This window comes from Meles meles, chromosome 2, assembly GCF_922984935.1.
Source record: "Meles meles chromosome 2, mMelMel3.1 paternal haplotype, whole genome shotgun sequence".
Taxonomy (NCBI): domain Eukaryota; kingdom Metazoa; phylum Chordata; class Mammalia; order Carnivora; family Mustelidae; genus Meles; species Meles meles.
This window is the reverse complement of record NC_060067.1, coordinates 63,546,419-63,561,150: the sequence shown is the minus strand read 5'-3', so window position 1 is coordinate 63,561,150 and position 14,732 is coordinate 63,546,419. Positions and strand designations below refer to the sequence as shown.

At 46.5% G+C, this 14,732-nt stretch overlaps 1 protein-coding gene across 6 annotated transcripts in view; it reads right to left on the bottom strand.

The window, feature by feature from the left end:
• SLC2A9 (solute carrier family 2 member 9) overlaps positions 1-14,732 on the bottom strand; it is a 237,817-nt gene that overhangs the window by 17,140 nt on the left and 205,945 nt on the right. Inside the window, exon 11 of one of the 6 annotated variants that reach the window (XM_045997132.1) lies at positions 110-361. The exons of the other annotated variants lie outside the window; for them this stretch is intronic. Within the exon in view, the coding sequence (XP_045853088.1) occupies positions 234-361 (128 nt within the window). The 3' untranslated portion in view covers positions 110-233. Of the gene's footprint in view, positions 1-109; positions 362-14,732 lie in introns of those variants that run through there. 6 annotated transcript variants of the gene reach the window in all.

The window sequence follows — 14,732 nt, the reverse complement described above, 5'->3', positions numbered from 1 at the left end:
TTCTGGAGCATCTGGGCTCTGTTCCCACCTCTGACATTTTAAGTGACATGCACTGGAACCCATTCCAGGAGGTCAGAAGTACACTCAGCTTCTGTGGGCTTCAACTAGTCTCCTCAAATTAGGATAAAGTCTTGGAAAGTGAGAAGCCTTTGGGGGCTGCTGTTGGGGGAGGTGTCTTTTCCCTTGATTGCTGACTCACTTCTTCACTCTACTTTCCCCACAAATCAGAGATGTTAGTAAGCATTCTTAGGGGATTTTGAATCCCGTTCCCTAGTCAGTGGTGTTTCTGAAGGATGGAGATAGAATGTACTATGCTGCTGGTCAATTTTTTTTTCCTGCATAAAGATTTGTTTGGTTGTTCCTTAAAAAACAAAAACAAAACAAAAAAAAAAACTTTTTAAAAGATTTTATTTATTTAAGAGAGAGAGAGCACAAGAGAGAGAGCAAGAGAGAGAGCACGAGCAGGGGGAGGGGCATAGGGAGAGGAAGAAGCAGACTCCCCACTGAGCAGGGAACCTGATGGATATGGGACTTTTATCCTAGGACCCTGAAATCAGGACCTGAGCCAAAGGCACACACTTAACCAACTGAGCCACCTGGATGTCCCTAACTTTTTTCAAAGCTCATTTTGTTAAGTATTTATGGGAGGAAGATTCTATAATAAGGCTATACATGACATATTTACCTAAAGTACCCTGATGACATGTTTTCTAAAGGTTAGGGATTGGTATTTCTTGTGGTGGGCGTGCAGTTGTGGCTCATCTTAAAATAAGGTGCTTCAAAATTAAAGAGCGGTTGGAAAAAAAATCCCTTCTTGTAAAGAATTTTGACAAATCTTTCCAAATTCTCTTCCAAATTCTCTGGTTGGGCCCTTTATTTGTGTATCTTACTGTTTACAAAAAGATTTTGCAAGGCATGTCTCACTGGATCTTTCTTCATGACCAAACTCTGGAGTTACAAATTATGACTACAGATTAGGAAACCGAGACTCTAGAAGATGAAGGGCTGAAGTTACTGGTCTCACTTGAAAGTGGAAGACATAAAGTCTACTTTCAAGCAACAGGCTTGAGCAATGGAAACCTGATCAAGGCACAAGGGCCCACAGTGACCCCTGGGCTGAATGCAAACAGGTGCACTAAGCCACTGACCTTGAAACAGCCACAGGCCCTAGCTGACCAACAGGATACTTACAACTGGGCACAGGTACCAAAAAAGGAAAATTCCATACATTCCCATTGCTCCTCACTGGCCCCAATGCTATGGCTCCCCCACCTCATGTGGCAGTTAGTTTCTCCTCTGCTGTCTCGCCCGCTGATCCCTTGTGGTGCTTTCAATAATCTCTCTCTTCTGCTCTGCCATGAGTGAATCCTTTCACTACCTGTACCTTTGGTCTCCACCGGGTAAGGCCGCCCCATAAGAGTCAGGACACAGAGGTGGATCTTCAGACTCGAAATCTTGCCTTCTTTTAATTAAAAAATTTTAAAAAAAGATTTGTTTCTTTTATTTATTTGAGAGGAAGGGAGAGAGCAAGCACAAGCGGGGTGGGGCAGGGCAGAGGACAGACAAGCAGACTCCTATCTGAGAACTGAGCCTGACCTGGGGCTTGATCCCAGGACCCTGAAATCATGACTAGAGCTGAAGTCAGACACTTAATAGACTGAGCCACCTATATGCCCCTTTATTTGTTTGAGAGAGAGAGAGAGAGAGAGAAAGAAAGCAGGGGGGAGGGACAGAAGGAGAGACACACACAGACTCTCTGCTGAGCGTGGAGCCCAACATGGGTCTTGATCCTCCAACCCTAAGATCATGACCGAAGCTGAAATCAAGAATCGGACACTCAACCAACTAAGCCAGGATTTTGGGCACCCCAAAGTCCTGCCTTCTTTTGACTGCACCTCGATACGGATAAAAAGATGACTGTGCCTTCATGCTACTGCTTCCACTCCGTAACCGGCGAGGACTCACACCGTTGGCTAGTAGCGTGGTGTAGCTTAGACTTCGCAAGTCAGCCCCAAGTGATTACGTCTCTTGGCCAATAGACCTTGCTATCTTATTCAGTTCTTACTTGTTATTTTATTTGGCTAGCTTATTTTGGCTGCCCCCAGAAGCAAATTCCGACATGTAGTTTGTGTGTGAGTCGATCCTAGGAAATGCTGGTAAGCATGTGGGTGGCTGAAGGACGAGGAGAGAGGGTGGGTAAGCAGGAAATTACCTCCATGGGCCACCAGGACTGAATCCAACTGGGGACCCTCAGTAAACTGTGGAAGACCCATCTCAGAATGAACACAGCCATAGTCCCTACCTGTCTGGCGTTTTGAGGACCAAAAGGAACGTGCTTAGCAATGTGCGACTGTGGTACTCCAGCAGACAGCTGTCATTTCTGCTTCTGACAGTCTCCCTGCACACGGCTGTCAGCCCTCCCTTCCCCCCTGCCTCTCCCCCCGTTTCTGTTTTCTAGCTCTCGCCAGGTATCTACGTAAAATACCAAATCGTAATTCATTTTCATATAAAAGAAATAAAGGGCAACTGTCCAAACTTTTCTATAATTCATATTATTACATTCTTTTAATGGAGCCATTACCATCAACTTTAAAAGTCCTTTAATAAGGGCTTTTAAATCCCCTTAATAATCTCCACAGGTGTGCCCATATGCTACTTAATCCTTTAAACATATTTCCCCCCCAAGCACCAGTATAAAAAATATCTTTAAATTTTTTTCAATTTAATATAATAATTTTGAAAATTCTTCATAGATATTCTGCTGTGTTTACCTCACTAGACTTCATCTTTTTTTGGCTGTCCATTTTCACCCACATTTACGTTCCAAGCCCTGTGCTGGGCATTTTCAGAATCTACTAGTCTACATGACTAGTTCACATAACTACCTTAGAAAACAGGAATTCTAATACCCATTTGACAGGTGAGGGAATTGAGGCCATAGAGAAGCAGAAAGAGGTGCTGAAGGCCACATAAGCCGTCACCAAGAGCTTCTGATCCAGATCAACAACCCTTTCCCCTGCCCAATCTCCAGAAGACACCAGAGAAAGGGCAAATGCAGGTTTGTTTTATGAGGACAACCAGGAGTAGATCAGCACTCAGAAGACACAGCTGAGGAGCAGCGCTGGAAGGGGGGGTGCTATTCGCTTGGGAAGCTCATGACCTTGGAGGACACCTGTTCAGCCAAATGGAGAAAGGGCAGGTCTGACCTCTCAGAGGGGGTGCCCACCTCTTCGGGTACAGCCTTCCCAGGCAGGGAAGGATGGGAGATGTGGGGGTGCTCCCCCGGGACAACCTTGCAGAGACTCGTCCGTTCTGACTTTCAGTGAGCACTTCTGGCTCTGTGGCCAAAAAGGTGGGAGGCTTTGGGCTTTCTGCAAGCCTCAGTTTCCCCTCTAACAGTCTGGGCACTTGATGAGCTACTTAGCCTCTCAGTAAAGTCGGCGGTAGCACCCACTTGGCACATGGTATACACACTGAGGTGGCCATGCTGGTGGCTGGGAGCACTGGCTTTGGAGTCCGAGAAACTCTTCACCTACAGCCTGTGTGACCACAGACGAGTCATATGGATAGCTCTCTATTTTCTTGTGTGTAAAACAAGGACAGCTCCTACCTCTTAGCATTGTTTTAGGGATCAAACGAGAGTCCTTAAACACTGTGTTGAACATGTTGTAAAGGCTCAGTGCTATCAACTGTCACGGCTGTTCTTCCCGTCATGCAATCACATAGATGCTTTCTGAGTACTGACTACGTGCCAGAATCTTGAAAAGTTTGCCCTCTGTGGGGTTTTAAATTATTGTAGAAAGGGAGTGATAAACTCCACAGGGAGATGGCCTCAGACACTGCTGATCTTGGACAAAGAAGAATTACAAGTCATCAGGAGTCAGTGGTCTGAACTGAGTGAGCAAAAACAGTTTGCTCCTTTTGCATTCAGAGATGCTGCAAAATCGGTTTTCAACTGTCCAGCCCCAGACCTACCTTTTACGGGGGGATACAGAGGCCAGAGAGAAGTGAGACTCCCTGTTTCAGCCTTCCCAATGAGCCTGTCTGCTGTGAGCACTGTTCTTCCCGGGAATGCCTCGCTCCCATCACTCTCAGATGGTGCCCGCTGCTGGAAATGCGCCCAGGGTCTGAGGGACTTCGGGGCACACAGCATAGGGACAACTTACTCAGCATGGGCTTGGCCCTCAGTACATGACATATAAGCCGTGACACCTTTCTTCCCTTCCTGCTAGTCTAACTGCAGCCCAGCCCAGGTAACCAGGCAAGGTCCTGACCCAAGCCCGTGGTCTCACCCATAGGGAGCGTGTCTGCTAAAGAAATGAAAGGGAGGCTTCTCCAGGAGTGGGGAAAGAGAGTGGAATGTGTCTCATTAGATAGAAGGAGGTGGTCCCACCTATGCCTTCCATGGATGCTAGCCTTCCTTATCTTTTTATTTCTTTATTTATTTTGCTTTATTTATTTATCATGCTCTTTGGGGGTAGGTAGTGTGTTCTTTTGCTCACTGTCACTTTCCCCACAGCAAATTGTGTCCCTCAATAGATGTTTGTTGGATGGATGAATGGATGAAGAAATAGGAAATAATGATCATTAAATGGGTCTTTTAAGGGAGAGCAGGAATTCATTACATGGTCAAGGAACCAGCTGGGGGAGGGGCAGAACATGGGAGTGGGTTTGGAGGGTGTCTGTTTGGGGCGGCAGAGGCATATCCACACAGGACTATACAGAGCTGGGGGGTCCCCGGACGTCTGCTGGGGGGTCAGAGGTTTGTAGGCACAAGGTTTTAACAGGCAGGAGGCAGATCAGACTGCACGCTGGAGAACGGTCCCTGGTACAGAGTGGAGACAGGATCACAGAGGGAGAGTGGAGGTGGACAGGGACACTGGTTAGGAGACTGTAGCTAAGAACGTGAGAAAAGGCTGGGAAAATGTTTGTGATAAAGCACTCGGTGCCTCTCAGTCTCATTAATGGCTGCTTTCTGTGATTCTACCTTGCATTTGCATGGGATCAATCACACGACATCATTAAATTCCTTCCCAAATTCCACTCCATGGAAACATGAAACGAGTCCCCTCTTGAATTCCAGTTATCACAGAAACTTTATTCTAATGGAGTTTCTCTAATCTAGACGTTTAAGTCAAATTCTTAAGTTTGAACATCCGGAGTTTCTAGAAGAGAGGATGTTCCTGAAGAGTCTTAGAGGCAAATGGGCCATGTGAAATGGACTCTACTAATTCAAATAAAAAATGGGGAGCTGCCACATCGTAATGAGTGATGACAGCTCATCAGCAGGTCAGAGAAGACAACTGAAATCTATCAAGAAAAACCCACAGAAAAGTGTTCTGTTGGCTGGGCCAACCACACTCTGATGATCTGTTACTAAGTGTGATCAGGAGCTTCTACTCCCGTGCCATGGAGGCAGAGGGCTTGGTGGTAAGTTCTCCGTGAGCATGCTTTAAGCTTGAACCCTCCTCCTTGTTTGCGTGGGCTAGGGGGTGTTGAGACAGACAAGCATGCATGAGTGGTTAAGGAAGGGTCTTTGTTATGGGTCCTGCACTTGTAAGGCAGCCTGGAATAAGGGCCAGGACCTGGGGGACACCTGTAACTGGGGGCAAGACCACTCTCAGCCTGGGTCTTAGTTTTCCCAGCTGCAGAATGGACTGGTTCCTTTATTCAGTGAACACAAATTCCTGAGTTTCTGCAGGGATCTGGTGCTGGTGTGGGGAGCTAGTGCTGTTCTGGGCCCTGGGTCTACAGCTCTGAAGGAGCCATGGTCCTGGGGCTACATGGTGTCTCAGATCCTGTGGGTGTATGGTGTTCTCTGGCTCAAGACCTCGAATGCCCAAGAAGATGTGGGTGATGGTCCCCTTTTCCCCATCGGCTTTCTACATCTCAGTGCTGGCCCCAAATCCCCCTGCCTGCCTGCATCCCTAGAGAGGTGTTGGTCTGCCTTTCCGCCTGAGCTGCAGGGCTGGAGAGTTGACACCTCTCCCTTCCCAGGCCAGAATGACTTGTAAATACGTCTTTGGGATCAGAGTGACTCTGATACGCGTACTTCCTACAGTTGTTCAGAGTTCCCTGGCTGGATTCTGTTCTGCTTGCATGTGGAAGTGACTTGATCTGTAAAGCCGCTTCCTTGATCTGCCTTTCCTTCCCCACCTTACATGTCTACTCCCCTCGAGGTGCCTCCTGGGATCAACCTCCAAGTAAGCTGCTTTCCTTGAATCCTTGTGTGAGGGTCTCTTTCTGGAGAAACCCATTCTAGCTTTTCAAAGTCCTGCTCTGCAGGAGACTGAGGCCCACACCAGCCTGCCCTTTTCTGAACTCTACCGATTTTTCATTGAGACTCCTGGGCATCTGGGGTGACCAACTTGTCCTGGCTTTGAAAGCAGAACATCTGGTCTCAGGAACCCCCAGGGCCGACTGGTCACCCTAGTGGTATCTCAACTTGATTATTTCCTGATTGCCAGAAGGGTTGATGGTGTAGAAGGGGGTAAGAGAAGATGTCAAGCAGTACCATACTTCAAAGAGATTGAGTTGATCTCCCTAGGGAATAATTGGGCATGAGGAGAAGAGATGGGGAAGCACAGGGCTTCAAATGTGGGGGGACTTGGGGGCTTGCAGTGGGCAGGAGGTTGTCTTTGTGGGCAGCTCAATACGTTAGTGGTGCTGAGATCAACAGAGAAGGAGAAGGAAGTTTCCAGCAACTACTGCATGCTGTGAAAGGTCTTCATGACTGCGGTAGAATGTACACTGCTACTTCTTTTTGGCTAGCACACTGACGCCTCCATGAATGTGACTATGGGTGGGCCTATAGTGGCATGAGGTGGCTGATTGGGCATTTTCAGGCTTATCATGAGTTTTCCTTTGCATTTTCCTTGTCATCCTTCCAGAAGCCCCCTGAGGATGTACTGTCAGGCCCACTTTATTGATGGGTGGGAAGAACACTTGATTTGCTTTTTAAACCCAGACATCTTCAGAGTCAATGGCTGCCATTGACAATGGCACTCTGGATACCAGGTAGAATCTGAGCAAACTACTGGTAAGAGAATCGAGGCCCAAGGTAAAAACTCTTGGCTAAGGTCCCACAGCTGGTAAGACAGTGGCAGAGATGGGATCTAGACCCACATCTACTGCTCCGCACGAAATCCCCTCGGTCCAGGAGAACATCTTCAAAAAACGAATCCCCTCCTCCCCTGCACCCCGTCCCCCACCATGCTGAACCCTGCCAGTGTGGCTATCTACGTGGTCATCATGATTAATGCTCATGTGCCTAAAACTCTTTCCAGGCAAGTAATGTTATTCCTAATTTACAGACCAAGAAACCAAGGCACAGAAAGGTGAGGTAACTTGTCCAAGGTCCTTCACCTAATACAGCAGAGATGGGGTGAGAGGCCGGTCTTCTTGCCATGTCAGCTCTGAGGCTGAGTAAGGGAGTGCGGAGAAGGAAGCCCACATGCAGATGATTGAGACGGGACCAGGAGAATGCGGGAATATATGACATGTGGTCAAGTTTAAGTACTCTGTGCACGTGCAAGCTCATCAGGCAATGCTCCTTTTCCTGCCTTTTCTTGGGAGTTACTCTGACCAGTGGGGTGAGCTTAGTTTTCTTTTCCAGGTATCTTCCTCAAGTCTTCGCTGCCCTCAGCTCCTGTTGCTACGGCAGACATTAAGCCTGAGCTAAAAGCTCCCCCCGGAACCAGCACACCCAGCCGCACCTGCCCCTGCTTGGCTGTAGACATGCAGGCCTCTGCATGGCTTGGCTCAGCCTGGCTCTGGAGGGAGGGTGGGGAGCAGAAATCTTCCTGCGAGCCGTCCCACAGCTGTCTGGCCAGCCCACTCCCACAGCCTGGGTTCCTCCTGCCCCATGAAGTTCCAGACTTTCTGGGAAAGGGCCAGGGTGGCTCAGACAGCAGCAGAGGAGGGGGAACCTGCCACTCTTGACAAGCTGACTTGTACCTGGTGGTCTTCTCTGTGCGGAGCCCCTGCCCTTTTCCCCCTTCTCCCCCTGTATGCCTGAAAAACTCCACCCTACTTTTTTTGGATTCACTGCACATCACTAGCTGTCCCCTGCCTGCCAGGCTGCCAGCCCCGGCACGCTGACGGATGCTGCCTGTCATCCCCATGGATCTCAGAGCCCTGAACTGACAGGCCCCGGAAAGGGGGCTTCAGGAGGCAGTGTTCTGTGAAAGGGTTATGATGAGTAAACCAGCGCATGAACAAATGAAGGAGGGTATCTAGAAACGGGCAAATGACTGAACAATCAGACAAATGAGTAGGTGAGAAACAGGGAAAGAGGAACTGGAAACCTCTGTTTCCTAGGCAGGACTGGCTTGGAATCTGGCTTCAGATCCCTCGTTCATTTTGCCTCGTGAGGAATCATGTTGTCCCTTCTTGGGCCTTGCCCTTCCAGCTAGGGTTGGACTCCCAGTCAACCTGGCTCTCTTCCATGGACTCCTACCAACAAGCTTCCTTGTACACCTCAAGTAACAGGGAACTCATTCCTTTGAGAAAGAAACAGCTCAAGTCTGAGTCTGATCACCTCTAAAGCCCTAGCTTTTGGGACCCCCTCTGAGGCTGGCAGGTGCACTGTGGAAGCTTAACCCATCCCCTCAGCTTCCCAGACCTAAATGTGAGACTTGAAACCATAAAATTCCTAGAGAACATAGGCAGTAATTTCTCTGACATCTGCTGTAGAAACATTTTTCTAGATATGTTTCCTACAGCAAGGGAAACAAAAGCAAAATGAAGCTATTGGGACTATACCAAAAAACACTGCTTCTACATAGTGAAGGAAACCATCAACAAAACAAAAAGACAATCTACAGAAGGGGAGAAGATATTTTCAAATGATAGATCTGATAAGGGGTTAATATCCAAAATATATAAAGAACATATACAACTCAACATCAGAAAAACAAGTAATCCATAGTTTGGCTATTGTAGACATTGCTGCTATAAACATTCGGGTACACGTGCCCTTTCGGATCACTATGTTTGTATCTTTAGGGTAAATACCCAGTAGTGCAATTGCTGGGTCATAGGGTAGGTCTATTTTCAACATTTTGAGGAACCTCCATGCTGTTTTCCAGAGTGGTTGCACCAGCTTGCATTCCCACCAACAGTGGAGGAGGGTTCCCCTTTCTCCACATCCTCTCCAGCATCTGTCATTTCCGGACTTGTTAATTTTAGCCATTCTGACTGGTGTGAGGTGATATCTCATTGTGGTTTTGATTTGTATTTCCCTGATGCCGAGTGACGTGGAGCACTTTTTCATGTGTCTGTTGGCCATCTGGATGTCTTCTTTGCAGAAATGTCTGTTCATGTCCTCTGCCCATTTCTTGATTGGATTGTTTGTTCTTTGGGTGTTGAGTTTGCTAAGTTCCTTATAGATTTTGGATACTAGCCCTTTATCTGATATGTCGTTTGCAAATATCTTCTCCCATTCTGTCAGTTGTCTTTTGGTTTTGTTAACTGTTTCCTTTGCTGTGCAAAAGCTTTTGATCTTGATGAAATCCCAATAGTTCATTTTTGCCCTTGCTTCCCTTGCCTTTGCCGTTGTTCCTAGGAAGATGTTGCTACGGCTGAGGTCGAAGAGGTTGCTGCCTGCATTCTCCTCAAGGATTTTGATGGATTCCTTTCTCACATTGTCCATCAACAGATGAATGGATAAAGAAGATGTGGTATATATACACAATGGAATACTATGCAACCATCAAAAGAAATGAAATCTTGCCATTTGCGACGACGTGGATGGAACTAGAACGTATCATGCTTAGTGAAATAAGTCAATCGGAGAAAGACAACTATCATATGATCTCCCTGATATGAGGACATGGAGAAGCAACATGGAGGGTTAGGGGGATAGGAGAAGAATAAATGAAACAAGATGGGATTGGGAGGGAGACAAACCATAAATGACTCTTAATCTCACAAAACAAACTGGGGGTTGCTGGGGGGAGGTGGGATTGGGAGAGGGGGAGGGGGCTATGGACATTGGGGAGGGGAGGCGAACCATAAGAGACTATGGACTCTGAAAAACAACCTGAGGGTTTTGAAGGGTCAGGGGTGGGAGGTTGGGGCAACCTGAGGGTTTTGAATGGTCAGGGGTGGGAGGTTGGGGGAACTGGTGGTGGGTAATGGGGAGGGCACGTTTTGCATGGAGCACTGGGTGTTGTGCAAAAAGAATGAATACTGTTACGCTGAAAAAATAAATAAAATGGGAAAAAAAAAGAAAAACAAGTAATCTAATTTAAAAATGGACAGAGCACCTGACTATACATTTTTCCAAAGACTTATAGATGGCCAACAGACACATGAAAAGATGGTAAACATCACTCATCACCAGGCAAATGCAAATCAAAACTAAGAATACTACCTTGCACCTGTCAAAATGGCCAGTATCAAAAAGACAAGAAATAAAAGGTGTTGGTGAGGATGTGGACAGAAAGGAACCCCTGTGCCCTGTTGGTAAATTGCAAATTTTGGAACCACTATGGAAAACAGGGTGGAGGGTCCTCAAAAAATTAAAAGTAGAACTACCATATGATCCAATAATTGCTCTACTGGGCATTTACCCAAAGGAAACAAAAACACTAGTCACAGGGATAGTGCACCGCTATGCTTATCACATTATTTATAATAGCCAAGATACAGAAGCAGCTCAAATGTCCATTGACATATGAATGGATACGGAAGAGCGGGTGTACGTGTGGACAATGGAATACTATTCAGCCATAAAAAGAATGAAATCTTGCCATTGGCAATGACATGGACGGACCTGGAGAGGAGAGTATAATGCTAAACAAAATAAGTCAGAGAAAGACAAATACCATATGATTTCACTCATATGTGGAACTTACGAACCAAAACAAATAAAGAAAATAATAAAGAGAGACATGTCTAACAAACAAACAGACTCTAAAACACAGAGAACAAACTGGTGGTTGCCAGAGGGCGTGTGGGTAGGGGGTGGGGATGATGGGTACACTTATCTTCATGAGTACTGAGTAATGCACAGAATTGTTAGATCATAATGGTGTACACCCAAAACTAATAGGACACTGTGTGTTAATTATATTTGAATGAAAAAAGAAAAGAAAACGAATAAAAAAAATAAAAAAAAAAAAAGAAAAAGAAAAGAGAAGAGAAAATCCCAACTCTTCAGTGGAGTTGTGAGCTCCTTTGTTCCTGGGCTTCTGCTATCTCTCTACCTTCATCTCCTTCCCTTGCTAACAACACTCCAGCTTTCCTTGACCCTTCCAAGCAAGTTCCTGCCTTAGGATCTTTGCACATTCTTGTTCTGATCCTCAGAGGGATGCTCCCTTCTTAGCATCTTGCCTCCAGTGCTGTCTTCTCACAGAGGACCTTCCTATTCACCCTCACTAAAGCTGCTGTTCCTTCCCTGACTCTGGTCCCTTATTCCGTTTACTCCTTCTTAGCATTTGTCGCTCATTTTAAAGTATTTATTCGTTCACTGGTCAGGGTTCTATAAATATGCGTTTGTTGGGGGACAGCCTGTGGTCTGAGATGGCCCCTTTCCCACCCCTGTGAGATCACCATTCACTGGTGCCTGATCAACATAAGTAGTTCTTGGTAAGTATTTTTTTTTACTAAGTACTAAGAATGCACTTACCTATCCACCTTACCTTCCCAACTCGTCCCTTTTGGACTTGCCAGTCAAACTCGTTATGTTTACACTTCCCAGGCTGATCTGTAACCATCAGTTTGAGTGTCTGTCCAATTAGATTTTCAACTCTAGATGAAAGGAAAACATCTCCGACTCTAGTTCTGCAACCTCAGTACGGAGCGTAGTACCGGGCGCCTATTGCGTGTTCGAAGTCTTTTTTTGAATGAATTAATTGGGGACATAACAAAGAATTGGTAAGAGAGCAAAAAATATACTGTAAATAGCCAATACAGACAAAATCCAGGCACTCGAGTATGCATTATTTTCCTCATAAAGAGAGTCCCTGGGGGCCCCTTTCAGACAGAATTCTAACAAGCCTGATTTTATATTTGCGTCCATATTGCTTAAATCAAGACTTTGGGTGCACAGATGGAGAACCCCAGGGCAAGGCTGTGCATGCGCATGGATCCGCTTCCCTGAATGGGTCTTATAGAGGAGACTTGGCTGCGGGTAAGACCTCCCATTAGTGGCTGGCACTGGTTGGGAGAAACAGCCCTCCACGCGGCTGGCTTGATGAGCTCTCAGAACCAGCTCTCTCGCCGGAGGCTTGTTTGATGTAGCAAAGACTTTTATGTCTCCTGAGCATAGCTTCTGAACTGCAAAGTGCGAGGGGGAACTGCTGGGTGAATGTGAAGCCCGGAGTCTCAACTGTATCGAGACGCCCACGGGAGGCATAAAATAGAGGAAAGGCCATTTCACATTCTTGGTGCTTATTTCCTCTCATGCAAACTTAAAGTGTGAAGGAGGCTGTGACAGAATCATTCCCTCCAAAGAAGTCCATGTCCCAATCCCCAGAACCTGTACATAATGTCACCTTACAGGGCAAAGGGACTTTGCCAATAGGATTAAGTGAAGGATGTTAGGATGGGAAAGATCCTGAATCACCAGGATGGTTCAGTGTCATCATGAAGTCCTTAAAAGAGAGAGGCAGGAGGGTCAAAGTCTGAGGAAGAGATTTGTACAGAAGCAGAAATTTGAAGATGGAGGAGGGGCCATGCAGAAAGCAGGGTAGAAGGCTCTAGAAGCTAGAGAAGTCAGGGAATGAACTCCCTCCCCGAAACCTCGGGGAGGCACACAACCCTGCCAACCCATATAGACATTTGAACTCAAAATTGCAAGAAAATACATGTGCTGATGTAATCCACTAAGTCTGTGATGATTTGTTATAACAGCAACAGGAATCTAATACAGACGTCTGAAAGATGCCCCATTCATAAAGACAAGGTGCTTCAGAAAGGTCTTGGCTTGAAGACACGAGATGGGTTTGAAGACCCAGCTCCCACCTCTTCTGAGCACGTGAGCAAGAGCGTTTGATTCTTCCCCTGCTGTTTCAGTACCCCCTTCTTCCCACTTATTGAGTCAAACCCCTGCAGGTGTCCTACCCTAACACAAGAGATCAATAGCAGATTTTAAGCTCCTTTCCTATTCCAATATAAACACTTCGTGATGTAACCATGGAATGAGGACCCTAAGAATCTTCTTGGATGAAACTAAATGAGGAGGGGAACTAGCGTTCACCAAGCATTTATTATGTGCCTGGACAGATTCTAGTGGTGCTAGGGAGGTCCTCCTGCCTCATGCGCATTTCACAGCTGTGGAGCAGTGTTTACAAGAACACAGGGCATGAAGCCGAAATGCTCAGACTTGAAAACCAGCTTGCCTGAAACTGGCTGTGCGACCCTGTATCACCCCTTCTCTCTCTGTGCCTCAGTTTCCTCTCCAGTAAAAGGATAATGATCACAGAGGCTTCTGGTGGGATTCACAGGAGTTAATACATGACACACAGCTGACACTCAAGTAAAGGCAGCTATTTAGACACAAGGAAATAAGCAGAGACGTGACAACACACACTCACACTCATACTTTCACACTCACACACTCACACACACAGGCTGACTTGCAACAGGTGATGAGCTAGGTTGGTTTGAGTCTGAAGCCTGTACTTACTCCACAATACCAGGTTATGATGGTAGTTATAAACTGGGGGTTGTTCTGCCTCTAAGGGACACGTGGTCACATCTGGGGACATTTTTGGTTGTCACAACTAAGAGGAGGTGCTACGGGCAGCTGGGGAGTACAGGCCAAGGGTGCTGCTCAACACTGTACCATGCCGAGAATGACCTCCATCACAAAGGATTATCCAGCCCCAGTGCCCTTAGTGCTGAGGTTGAGGAACCCTGTTCTAGAATTTTCTACAGGAAATCAAGTCATGGCATCATTAATTTACCATGTATTTATCACCTTGGGGAGCTTGTGAAAACCAAATTTCTATCAGACCATTTATCAGTTCTTTCTAGGACTCTGAATTTATAATTTGTGTTGTTATGGAATCCATTTAAATATGCCTAAATAAAGGGAGGGAAGCAAGAAAGGAAATTAAAACTCACCAAGCTCCTTTTGTGTGCCAAGCATTGGCTCTATCACTAAACAAGATTGGGGCTGCAAGTCTCATTTTGTAGGCAAGGAAATGTAGCTTAGAGAAGCTAAGTGACTTTCCAAGGGTGTCGCAGGTAGTCGGAAGGGGTGCCGGATCAGACCCCAGGCCCATGCCTCTCTCTTAGTGCCATGTGTCAGGAGTGAGTTTCTTACTCTTTCCAGAACACAAAAGAAGGAAACGAGTGAGAGCTGGTTCCGTGTTTGGCAGTGTTTGAAGATCTGCCACCAGCGGACTGATGAGACAGCCCAAGACTCCTGTAGGAACTCAGGTTTGCAGGAATCTGGCCCCAGGGCCCATGATGTGCCATCTTAGCAAACAGAGTATTTCAAACCATATGGCTCCTGAGTGAAGGGACATAATGCAGAGAACTGAGGCAGGGATGGGTGCCTCTCTTGGGACCCCCTGCCTCTAGCCAGCCATTTCAGGAGAGTGGGAGGGACTGTGGCCCAGGGGAAGGGGTCTAAGTCCTTCCTCTAATACTAACTATGCTATGTGGGGCCAATTACTTCTTCTCAGACTCTTGGTTTTCTTATCTGTAAAATGGGTACACTGATCTAACAGGGTGATATGATAGATGTGAAAGTGACTGTTGTTTCTGTTGGATTACTA